The 13,295-nt window shown below is 41.4% G+C and overlaps 1 protein-coding gene across 4 annotated transcripts in view; it reads right to left on the reverse strand.

The window, feature by feature from the left end:
- Positions 1–13,295, reverse strand: part of Mpp7 (membrane palmitoylated protein 7) — a 273,759-nt gene that overhangs the window by 15,788 nt on the left and 244,676 nt on the right. For all 4 annotated transcript variants that reach the window (XM_026783024.1, XM_026783023.1, XM_026783025.1 and 1 more), the window contains one exon: positions 1,181–1,261. In XM_026783024.1, coding sequence (XP_026638825.1) covers positions 1,181–1,261 — 81 coding nt within the window. The remainder of the gene's footprint in view (positions 1–1,180; positions 1,262–13,295) is intronic.

Below are 13,295 nucleotides of genomic sequence, written 5' to 3' on the forward strand. Positions count from 1 at the left end.
AAGCATCCTTCTACCCCCTTCCTCCTCCTAATGAAGCATCCTTCTACCCCCTTCCTCCTCCTAATGAAGCATCCTTCTACCCACTTCCTCCTCTATGACTCTGTTCTACTCTGCGGTGTGGAGGATATGAAGGGGACGACATAGCAGGAAAGTGATAAATCTGGTTTGAACTTTCTAGGTTTCTCCCACGCTTATGCACCTGATAAAGTTAGCAATTGGGTGGTAAAATTTTCTAATTACCTGTACATTGGAATTCAACATCTGTAAGAGAAGGGAATTAAAAGAAAAACAACCAACATGCACCATTCTACATGTTTCTACATCTTGGTTGTTGAAAACCAGAAGTCCCCTTACTTACAGCTAAAAGTGATTACAAACAGTAATTTGGAAAAATGTAGTAACAAGAAGTAACTGGAGGTAGCAGAGAACTATAATTTTAAAATACAGTTGAACTCTTCCAAAATGAGAGAACATTGCTAAGGGCAATACACAAATGATTTTCTTTAAATGCAGCACTAAAACCACTTAAAAAAAAGCCAACTTTCCAATTTGGCCTTTCAGACAGCTTTCTAACATCAACATATTAAGTAGTCAAATGGCATTTATTCTGGAGATCAAAATGTTTCAAGTATCGTATTTCATATGAAAACCATTTTTATAAAAATAGATCTAATTCTGTATAACTAAAAGAAGCGTACCATGTTTGGTCAATTAAGCTATGGAAAGCCTATTTGAAACACTACCTGCCAATTGCTACACATGAAAGGTAATTAAGAAACACTGGTGCTATGAGAAGTCTCCCCAGGTTCTCTGTGGTTTGGTCTTTCTAATCATAAAACTGGTGAAAAACCTTGGTAAACACTAGAACTTTGGGGAACAGAGCAGTAAGACTTTTATTTATAAGATAATTTGTAGCTAAATGTTGGTGTCACCTATGCATTAAGTCACCATAAACATCTCAAGCAGCTAAACTGAAATAAAGAAATAACCCGTCAATAATGTGCAGAGTGTGGGGAAATCCCTTGAGTCTCTGGTGTCCCAGTTCCTTCTCTAATGTGATGCGCTGTGCAGGGCTGAGGAGCTCTAGAACACAGGTCTAGAGGAGAAATGTTGAGAACCCTAAGTCACTAAGGACGATTACTAATGTCATTAGAGAAGCACTGTGTGCTAGAGGACTCACGGGGCACTGTCACTCCATAGTGTTGGGTGTCACTCATCAACAGCTTCCGCTTCAGCTCATTCAGCCCAACTCCAACAGGACCTGAAAACAAAGCAGAGAAACTGACAACAAGGGTCTAATCCTGCATTCCAAGTTAATCTGTACAAATGAAAAGAACTGGGCTCCTGGAGTTGTTTCAGAATAGTTTATACGCCTACCCGTTTTTCTAGACTACTTAAAACATACTCAAGAATAACTTAGCGGGAGGGTTGAAGGGGAGGGGAGAAGCTGGGAGGGGACCAGAGAAAAATGTAGCGATCAATAAAAATTAACAAAAGAGAATAACTTAGTGTATTACCTAGTAATCCATTTACAACAGCCTAAAATATTTTCATCTACAAATTGTACTGTACAGTCCTGAGTGATAGTTTCATTTTAAAATGTTTTCTGATTTCAATAAAAGAAACTCATTGGTCTTGACCTAATTTTGGATACAAATTTAATCAAGCATTTTAAGTGTGCAATTATGCATTTTATATGTTCACAGAGCTCTGTCATGACATCTTACCCTACAGAATTCCAGACAGCCCTAAACATCTGAAAGTTGCCACAGGCCTTACCCATTTAAACCAATTAAATGCACAGACACAGATGATGAGGAAGGCAAATGGCATGTACCGTGAAGAAGAAAGATGGCAGATACACCTTGCATTTAATGAGAATGACTAGTTAATGAAAACCACCAAAGAGTGGCTGTGAACACTGGCCTGAAATCAATAGTCATAAAGGTATCAGCATCAGGGTTAGTATTCCTTCCCCATCTTAAACCTCATACAACTTGTGGTTAGGTCTATGGATGAACTGTAGATAGAAGTAGACAGAATACTGGCCCAGAAGCCAGCCTGTCCTGAGCTAGGTCCTCATTTGCTCCTATCCAAACTTCTCCTCTGATACTAGACAAGGTGACCCTACCTCAGCAAGTCAAGTGTGCCCTCAGTCTGCATCACAAAGCTCCCTTTCTTGGAAGAAAGGACAAGAACTCAGTACACACAGGTGCCTGCCTTTGTATCCTTTATCTCCCCTTTCTCCTCATCTTTGGGGCAGAGAGATCCTAAGAAAAGAATAATGATGTGCTTGCAGGTACACAGAGCTGAGGCCAGCCAGTGGGCACTGTGAGTGGAGGGGAGGGTGTGGGGACAGGTAAAGGGGCAGGACTGCGGACCGTACCTTCCACCCCCACTGGCACTTCTAGCCCCACCTTGTCCTACTACACCTTCTACCTTTTCTACATGGCTGACAGGAGCCTGTTTCTCTGTAAACTTCCCTCTGTTCTCTAAGACTCGATGAAATTGCAAAGACATGCTTGAGTGATGGTAACAGTTACTACAGCTTACTAGAACATATAGTTCTCCTTTCTAAATTAATATGCTCCCTTAGCAACAGCATAACAGAGAAAATAAGAATGTAATTTCTGATAATACGACTTGTGCTTCAGTACAAACACACTTGGCATGACCAGAAAGAAAACATGCATCCACTTAGGAGGTCAGATTTAAGGGCTCAAGAACCACAGTGTACAAACAAGTACTGAAACAAGGCCCCTGGGTCCAGATAGAGTGGATGCCAGAATTTGGATAAACATCATGACCAGGTTTACTGAAGTGTTGTGGATCTGCTAGCGAGGTGTTCTCCCTAAAGTTACATTAAAAGCTTGGATGGCCGTTGATGTGATTGGATTGTAAGGGCTGGGCTTGACCAATGGCTGAATGGTGGAGTCCAAGTCAGAAGGCATACCTTGGCCTTGGAGCCTTTCTCAGTTTCATTCTTTTTCTTGGTTACCATGAAGTGAGTGACCTGCCCCTCAATGCCCTTCCACTCTGGTGCTTCTGCATGGCCCAGAGTCTCAATGCAATGGCATCAGCTGGCCATGGATAGAACCACATAACCGTGATCCTAAAGAAATCATATTCTTTTTAAGTTGTTTGCTCAAATATTTTGCTATAGTAACAAAGGTGACTATCATGAAGAGAAAGAGGAAGGCAACCTTAACTAACAAGCGGACAATGTGCCAAGTGTATCAAAGTGAAAAAATACAAATGACTAGGCTTGAGAACATTAACCTGAGTGATGGAAGTGCAGCCAATGCCACAGAAGGTTGGCTTCTAGCCCTACGCTAACTTTGGGTTATGTACCAAGTTCACAGGTTTCCTACACTTTCCCACTTCAAAGGACCTATGACACTAATTACACACGCTTGCTTACTTGCCTTGATCCTCTAACAGACTGTGAGGTCCATGAATACAAAGACATCTCCTGCCTCACTCACCTACTATTTCTACAGTTGGCAAATTATATACACTTAAATATGTTTCGTATTACCGTGAAGATGGAAGCCACAAAACAATCCCACACCAGTTCAGATCTGAATAATAAAAGGGTTATTTATTTAAGGGAAAAACTTACAGATCCCTGTCCTAGATACCAGTCCTCTGCACAAACAGGAACAGAGTCTAGCAGCTGAAAGCGGGAGCCAGAAGCAAGAAAGAGAGGGAAAATGCTTTGCAACTGCTTTTACAGTATAAGAGACCACGCCCAAGTGGGCTGGTATCTTAAAGGCTATTGCCTGAAGGAGAAGAATGTGCTCCCACAGCATTACTGGAACAAGAGCCCTGGGTCTCACATGTGCTAGGCTGGTGTGCTACCAGTGTCTCACATCATCAGGGCCTAGACCAGTTGGTTAAATGTCATGCAATGTGCATCTCATGGGGGTAAAGCACGAGTGAACTACAGGCATGCGGGCTGAGGGCGCCTGGATGTAGTGATCAGGTAATACATTCAGGACATATACTGAATGTGACTCTTAATCTTCAGCAAGAGCAGAAGGTGATGAGTGCTGCTATGTGCAGTGAGTTTTAGGAAGGAATTCTAGTTCTCTGCTTTCTACAAAGGCTCACAATACACTAAGGAAGAAAGGACTGAGATTCCCATGTAAATGTCCACATGGTAAAACCTGACACTAGGAAGAGAGCTCTAGGGGGAGTGGCAAGCAGATAGACACTTACTGATGGTGCTACTGAAACCACACGAAGGCTATGTATTCCATAAGGCACAAACATATGAAGAATATATTCTTGAAAAAAGAAAAAGGAAAAGAGTGCTTCAATGGAATACCACTGTGTATACCATCCATTTATAGATAAGTAACTGGTTACTTATGCCCCCAAAGTATGCCAAATAGTAGAGCATAGAGGGCCCTGCTCCAGGAAAGAATATGGTGGGAAATTGGTTCTTTTCATATGTCTCAGTCCTTAGCTCTTCCTAGAAAGATTCTTTGAAGAGAAGTTGAACGCTCCTTATTTTACACACTACCCAAATGACAATAAATAAACTAAGAACAATTCCCCCCCCCAGCCTCTAAAACCAATGATTTATTTTAACTCAGGAGCAAAAACTAGTTGTCTTACTCAGTAGGGAATCCTATGCCAGTCCCAGGATGTCACTCTTAAGTTCTGGCCACACTTACTTTCAGTCCCATATGACAGCTATGGACCTCACCCTCACAAACCAATTTCAGCTACCCAGTTAGAAAGAAACACTCACTCCCATCAGGAACGACCAGAAAAAAGGATTTGATCTGAATTTCATGAGTTTTAGATTATTCTAGATCATAATCTGCAAACATAGACACAGTCTCATAAAAAGTCCAAAGGACAGAATTTAAAATCACTCTTTTTATGAAACTGCCTATCGGACACACACAAAGCAACTTCCCTGTGGGGCTGCTGCTCATTTTGCACCCATTCTGGGAAAGAAAGCCTCTTATTGACTACAAAAAAAAAAAAAAAACAACCATCAGAAACAAAACCCCATATTCACACCTGTATCCTAATACCCCCGATCCCAGCGGGCACAATCACATCACTTTTACTTGGCTTCTTTATATTTAGAATGAGGAAGTATGAGCAAATTAACTCATACATGTGCCTCTGCTGAGAGAATTCAATATATGAAACTTTACCACACTTGGTGAAACACATTTATATGATTGTACAGTTTATGTTCAATGGCTCTTGTTAATGATAAAATGGATCAAAGTTTATGCTGAAAATCTTCAGCTCATTTGGCTTTGGTTTGATGGGAACTCTAGTAAGAGAGGTTTTCATGTGACAGGCATCTGTTACGCAGGCCATTAAGAACTTTTAATACATCTCTGAAAGTGTCATCTTCATTTTATAGATGAGAAAGCTAAGACAATGAGAAGTCATGTCTGTTTTGAAAGGGTGCGCTGGAATGTGGCTCCAAGGTTATTCCAAAGCTCCCGTGACTGACAAGTCTACATTTCCCCACACTGCCTACACGCTCTCTAAAACAATATACATGAAACATGAAGTCAGGCTCTGCGCCGTCTATGGTGATGGTGTCCAATGCCCTGGACTTGTTCACTGTTTCCCAGTGCCCACACTTTCAGTGGTGATTGTCTATGCTTGTGGCTAACAAAACTGGTATCAATATAATCTGCTGATCTCTCAACACACACTCTAGGAAGGCTGAATAACCCGAAGTGTGTACCAAACCTGGACAGCTTAGATATATGTGTTATGGTAGTTTTCACTTATGATTATGGAAACTCAAACACAGTGATGCACAAGCGAAAGTCCCAGAGCTCACTGAATTGATTTTAGTTTGGAATGGAGATGGCAAACTAAGGTTGATGCACTTTCTCATCTAAAAATAAAGAGTGCTCATGGTCAAGCCCGGAATGCCATCTGCAGCCGATTCATAATAGAACAGTCTCTCCTGGAGGAAGGTTCACAGAACTTTGGATGTCTGTCCTGAAAGTAAGAAGCCCTCAGGAAGCCAAAAAAGCTGTACAATTCCCAGGCCCCTCATCAGGGTCTCACGAGAAGTGCATTAATTGCCATGGGGAGGAGAATCTTGGGTGGAGCTGCCTGAGATGTGTAGGGAGCTCTGGGGATGTAGTTTTCTTAAGTCATCCTCCATGCTGGGGTGGGCCTGCTGACCCAGAGTCACCTATGCCCTTGTAAGGAACCCCAACAAATCCATTGATTTCCTGTGATAACTTGTAGGGAGCTGTTTCTTTGGTGTGTTGTTAGTGTCCTACTTGGGGTGAATAGATGTTTGGCCCTGTCATTCCAGGAAAACTTGCAGAACAAATATAAATTAATGATATGCTTCATTGTACAAACATTTCATAGGGCTTAGGATAGAAATCTGTAGTGGAACACTAACCTAGTATGCTCAATACTACAAATTTAATTCCCATATAATAAACCAACAGGCCCGAGAGATGGCTCAACAATTAAGAGCACTGGATGTTCTTTCAGAGTACCTGGGTTTGAGTCTCAGCACCCACAAAGTAGCTCATAACCATCCTAGGGCACCGCATACAGGTAGTGCACAGACAGAGATGCAGACAAAACACTCATACACATAAAAATAAATCTCTCTAGCCAAAATTTAAAATATGCATTTTGTAAAAACTTATAAAATCAGGGAAGAAAAAAATGTACCATGTACATCAGATCATGAGAAATTTTTTGAAAAACAATAATTAAATAAAATTTCAACTTAAGGTATTCTACCTTAATGAAAATAGGCAAAAATGTGATTTTCTTTTAAAAATCTAATTTAAAAATCTAATTTGGCTAATTTTAGCCAAAGAAATACAGTCATATGCAGTATCAATAAAATGATAGAAAAACTTCTCCCCTACTTTTATTTGTTTGCTTGCCTTACAAGATAGGGTCTTGTTGTGTAGCCCAGGCTGGATTTGATATTAACCTAGGGTCCCTGAAGCTAAGACTATTGAAGATGCATGTATTAGAATGTCCCATGAATGTGACACCCCTTCTCTAACGCCCCTCAATACTGCTTACATCATGCCTCACCATCCTTGGTTCAGGTTTTCAACTTTTTATTTCACAAACATGCTTAAGGACTTTTCATTTCTGGTTCATTTTGTTTTGAGGCTGTCACTGTGTAACCTGAACCGGACTCAAACTTGTGATCTGGTTGCTTCTGCTTCCAGAGTTCTGGGCCCACGGGCATGTGACATCACACCTGGTTCATATGCTTATCACCTGTAATAGATGCTAATTTTGTATCAGAATGTTAGGCACAGTGCACATTCAAAATTAACTCATGATTGACATGGTTTTCACTCTTCAACAGGGGTCTCAAGAAAGATTTATATTGTGAATCAAAAACAGTCACATCCAACAAAAAATACTAAAGGAATAGCAAAAGTATCAAGTATCATGATGCCAGAGCCTTAAATGGAGCTGTGAAACTAGAGTAAGTTCTGCAAAAGTGCACCGGTAGTATGTTCTCATAGGGGCACCTAACTGCAAGGCTAAACTTTCATCTCTCACTGGACAATGGAGTTCCAACTATCTACTTATTTATGTGGCAGTGCTATTTCAGGATGAATATTTATGATAAGGATGATGAACTCTTATGGTGAAAATAGTTTTACTGAAATCAGTGAAGCGAAATATGGTATACATACATATATTTACAGTCTAAGGAAGAATACAAGATGACTTTTATTTTTGCTATAGAATATTAGTATAGTGTTTCTTGTGTGTGTGTGTGTGAGAGAGAGAGAGAGAGAGAGAGAGAGAGAGAGAGAGAGAGAGAGAGAGAGAGAGAGAGAGAGAGACAGAACCCAGAGGTTGATATCAATCCTTTCCACTTTATTTTCCGAGGCAGGGTTTCTCACTGAACCCGGAACTTCCAATTTTGCTAGTCAGCAGCCCCACAGATCCCCTGTCTCTGCCTCAAGTGCTAGGTTATAGGAGGGCCACCAAGTCCACTCAGATTTTAGTAGGTGCTGGGGATCCAAACTTCAGTTCTCAAGCTTAGCAAGTGCTTTTTCAACTGAGCAATCCCTAGCCCTTGTGTATAGTGTTTCTTAAAGGTTGATGAATATCAAATTCAATTTAATAATTTAAATATAGGCAGTACCTTACACATGAAAGATTTATATTAATACTCTATTAGAAAATCAAGTAAACATGCAATGATAAATGAACAGGGATGGACAAACTATACATGTAATCACTGCAGTAACACAATAGTGACAAAATCCTTTTTGTTTATCTATACTTCTTTTTTAATATTTGGATTTTTGCCCAATATTAAGTGGAATATTGGAAGGACATGTGTGGCTCTGACCAAGTACTATTTATGTTTTTTCCTGCTCTTTGTACATCTTGGCACAAGTCAGAAACAGTCTATTACACAGAGAGTTACTGACATGGATACGGCTTCTATTATGTATTCAACCCCAGAGTACTTACACTGCTTCACACAAGAAATTCTTCTGCATTTCCCTACAGACATTTTTATCGTACTTGGCCAGACTTGTTACTCTTTATTATCCAGAGGAAAATAACAGAATTATTGGAGTCTGCCATAGGGACCCAATCTGCACTATTACCTGAAAAAAAAATGCTCATTCCTTTGATTTACTGCAAGATAAATTCAACCAACCCCCTAGGTATCTCTCAGATCAGACACACGCTATAAAGTGTCTACTTGTCATATTGTAGCAATGCTCTTTTATTGCTCTAGGCATAAAACAAAAACAGTCATGCTATTACATTTGATCAGTGTCCACGGGGTGATCATGTCAGTGGGTGGCTGGAATTCTGTGTTCGAGAATGACAAATCAAATTCTACAAAAGTTGAGCTACATTTATGATGAATCAAGTCAGAGCTCATTTTCTCTGTCACTTTCATGAAAGAAGAGTGTTCTTAATGAGGCAGCAGTCCATAAAACAAATGCCAAAACAGGAGAGGAAAACGGAAAAGAAGAGAAGGTGTGCTGACAGAGGTCGGGTAGAGTAGATGTGTGGACACTCTTAAGTTCTTGTCCCCCTTCCATGGCAGCTGTGAGAAGAAAACAATATAACTGAAAGGTCAAAATCCAACCACAGCCATTTTGTTAGCAAAGCAAAGGGCACAGGTAATGGTGACTCCCTTCCCTCCTAACTCTTTTGAAGGTGACCTTTCATTGGGGATAACATGACCTCAGTCAAAATCGATTCTGTTCTAGTCCCAACCTCAAAATTTCCCTTAAGCAGCACTGCATGTCACCTCCCTGTGTAGCACTCACCTCCTCCAGTGGTGACACAAATGGCCATATCCATTGTCATTAGCGTTTTGTTACCATGAATAGATTTTTGGTTCATCTTCGCCCATTGGGATATAGACGGTTTGAGGACAAAGGCTCCGTTGTAACCTAGAGACGCTGATACTCAGACGGTGCCTGCTTACTAAAACCCAGTTCAATGAAAAGAACTGTATCTTATGCCAGAAATGAATCCCAAGTATAAATATTTAAGATAGACTATAGGCATAAAAGCCAACTATGATTCTAATAAAGAACATATTTGTCTCTTCTGCATAGGATTATAATTTTAAGCCCACCACACACTCATAAATTTGATTGTGACTTTCAGTTTTAGAGTAGCTATATGCACGCCTCCAGAGCAGACCCTACAAGGTTTCAATCACAGTTCAACAAAAGCAGTGGGAATTCTAGCATTCACAGTCAGTTCTGAGTGCTCCTTCTACTCTGCTTTATAGAGCTGTGCCACTGCCATTGTTCTGTGGGAAATGATGACAGTCTTACAAATGTCCATTCAGTCAAAGCACCTTTTGATGGCAGTCTTCGTGCAGCATGTATGATTCAGCCAAAAGGAGGACCAAATAGTATTTACTGCTCACATTGTAAATGTGAAATATACAGCGATTTATTACTGTTTTCCTACCTATGCCGAATGACCAGACAGAAGAAGTCACAAATTGTCTGAATATCCACAAGATGAATTTTTGCTCTCATTTTGGCTTAAGCCACAAAAAGGGTTTTTGAGTTTTTTTTTTTTTTTTAGCACCACAGCTTTTCTCCTCCCACAAACCCACAAACATCATTTAATCTTATTGCTTTACTTTTGAAAAAGAACAGGTTTTACTAAAGATGAAATATGATACCTAGTATAGGACAATGTGCTAAATGATCCAGCGTTTGGGCTAACACTTTTTAAGAAATATTTTTAAACATAGAAAGGAATCTAATAGAACCATCACTGAGGTATAAAGAACTAAAATGTGACCCAGGAATAATATGTTTGCCCAAATAAGTGAAAATCAAGTATTTCTGACCAAGTCTCATAGGTCTCAGATGCTGTAGTTTTGAATGACACCATTCAAATAAACTTGGTTTATTCTGATGTCTTCAACACAGCGTCTAAGATTACTTACTACATCATAACACTAGTGAGATAAACTACTCTGCTTCTCCCAGTGATGCTTCCCTAACACTCTCTAGGCTTAGGTTACGACTCTCCATGACTTGACAGCATGGGTTAGAGTAAAAGAAGCTGCAATTCTGTCGCTGCATCTTGCCACACATGTCAAAGAAGTCACAGACGTATGTCATCAGCATGCAATCATGAACAGAAACAGTTAACTCAGAACAATGTAGAATTTCCAAAGCATATATCAATTACCCAAGTGCTTCTTCTTTCAGATGGTCAGCTGCTAAATAATCTACCTTAACAACAATTCAAATGCTGAGGCTCAAAATCAGCAGACAAGAACATTTCATGCTTATTTTAAATATATTTCATATAATACATAAGAATAGCTTTTCACTCAGACCATAGTAGTAGCTGTCAGGAACAGGTCTAAGTCTTTGCTAGATTAGCAAAGCTCTTAACATCCCTGCGTCTCAGATGAGGAAACTGAGGCATTTTTGTTAAGAGTGCTCCCAGAGGCTCCTTTCTTCTCCTTGTCCCTCTCTGTTGCTGAGATGAGCATTTCCATGCTACCAAATGCTCCTGCCATGGTGCCCTGTCTCTCACAGACTGAAAGCCATACAATCACTTGAAATTAATCTATATTTCCAATGTAGCATACAGCAGAAGTCATTTTATGTAGGGTTTTGGGGTGCCTGTACTAAAACTATAATTTGTTACCTGGGGGCAGCTATGAGGTTCCCCACTGTGGCCCTGTCTTGACTGGAAACCAAAATGACCCTTTTATCTTTACTAGCTAACTATCTCAAATGTTTGGCTTCATTGACATGACATCATCCTGTTGGTTCACCCTCTCCAAAGGGAAGTTCAAGATGGCATACTGTTATGGAGTACTGTGTAATCGATGTACAAGTCTCATGTGTACAAGTTCCCTGTGCTTCCTATCCCTCTGAAGGAGAATAGGGGTTGATGTGGGAGTGTCATATATCAATCTGTTGATTTCATTGGTTAAGTAATAAAGAAACTGCTTGGCCTCATAGGTTAAAACATAGGTGGGTGGAGTAAACAGAACAGAATGCTGGGAGGAAGAGGAAGTGAGCTGAGATGCCATTTACTCTCTGCTCTGGAGCAGACGCAATGAAGCTCTGACCCAGGATGGACGTAGGCTAGAATCTTCCCGGTAGGCGCACCTTGGGGTGCTACACACATTATTAGAAATGGGCTAGTCCAGGTGCGAGAGTTAGCCGAGAAGAGGCTAGATATAATGGGCCAAGCACTGTTTAAAAGGATACAGTTTGTGTGTTGTTATTTCGGGTAGAGCTAGGCGGTGGTGGGAGCTGGGTGGCGGAATGCAGCCCGCAGCTCCCACAATAAGGGGTTGGCTATTTCTTTTCCACAATCATCAACCGTCTTCAAGACCTCTACACCTTGACTTTCTTCATTCTTCTCTGGCTTACCACACAGATTAATGACACTCAACTATCCACTCTCCCTCAGCCCTGCAGAGAGGGCTTCATGGTCAGTGCTTCGAGGAAAACAAAAATGGGCAAGTGTCTTCTTTTCCCAAGGGAAACACCAAAGCTACAACAACATGATAACTCCAAGATACCGTAAGGCTCACCTGGAAAGAAGGAAAACCAGAAATGGCGCTGCCATACTGATCTTCCCATTTTATCACAGTGCATTGCCTCAAGGGCTGAGGAGGAGAGCTGATGGGAATGGAGGCATGTAGCTAAGATGCCTACTAGAACAGAGGAGAGACAGCAGGGCTAAAGGGTCTCAAGGAGCCTCCTTTCAGCACTGAAATATTTAGTCATGACCTCTGGGTGCTGCATGGACTGGAATCTGGTGTGTTGCATGTATTTCTGAGCAAAGCAAATAATTTTAGTATCTGCCAGGTTAGTGGTCAACTCTACTGTTATTTGGTGTGAGAAAACCATATCCCTTCCTCCAAATCACTCACCATCAGCCTCAGTTAACAACTCACAAAGGATCTCACCTTGCTAAGATTCCTCACTCTTCCACTTATGCTCATTCCCCAAACTGTCGTGCTCAGTTTACAATGAAAGAATTAACAAGAGACACTATGCTCTTCTACCCCCAAAGTTTTGCAAAACTGTTGGCTTCAGTCCTGGAAGCTGACGTAGCTCTGACCACATTTAAAGAAAAACCAAGTCTCCTTTGTCTCAATAGCCTGCCTGCAGCAAGCAAGATACGCCCTTTGTTTACGAGCTACCTAAACAGCACGGAGATCCGATCTGGGCACCAGGAGAGCCATCATTGGGGTGAGTGAGTTTCTGACCCACGGCAGCAGCCCGCAACAGGGAACTCAGACGTTCCTCATCTCTCCTACACTTCCTGGTCATCCTGCAGGGGCTATACTGCCCGATACCTCCTCTCTCTTCCTATCCCACCCAGCTTGCATCCAGAACCCCCCCTGTCTGCCTCCCTCCCCTCTTTGGCCACATAACATCTCCCAGCTCAGCCTGTTCGGAAGCTGGGACCGAATCCGAATCAGGAGGGCAACCGGGAGGGCGGTAGTTCCTTTGTCTCAATAGCCTGCCTGCAGCAAGCAAGGTAGAGGCACTTTGTTTACAAGCTACCCAACAAGCACAGAGATCTGATCTAGGCACCAGGAGAGCCATTACTGGGGAGTGACATCACTGGGAAGGCACATCAGGTGGCAAGAAGACCTGATCCTGTAAAAGAAGATCCATAGGGGAGCATTCGGAGGAAGAGATAGGCAGGCGCCAATGCAAGAATTCACCCAACAATCTGCAAAACAACATGAAACCACCAGAACCCAGCGACCTCACAACAGGAGGACATGAACACCTTAATCAAGAAGAAGT

Source organism: Microtus ochrogaster, chromosome 16 (genome assembly GCF_000317375.1).
Source record: "Microtus ochrogaster isolate Prairie Vole_2 chromosome 16, MicOch1.0, whole genome shotgun sequence".
In the NCBI taxonomy this organism is placed as follows: Eukaryota; Metazoa; Chordata; class Mammalia; order Rodentia; family Cricetidae; genus Microtus; species Microtus ochrogaster.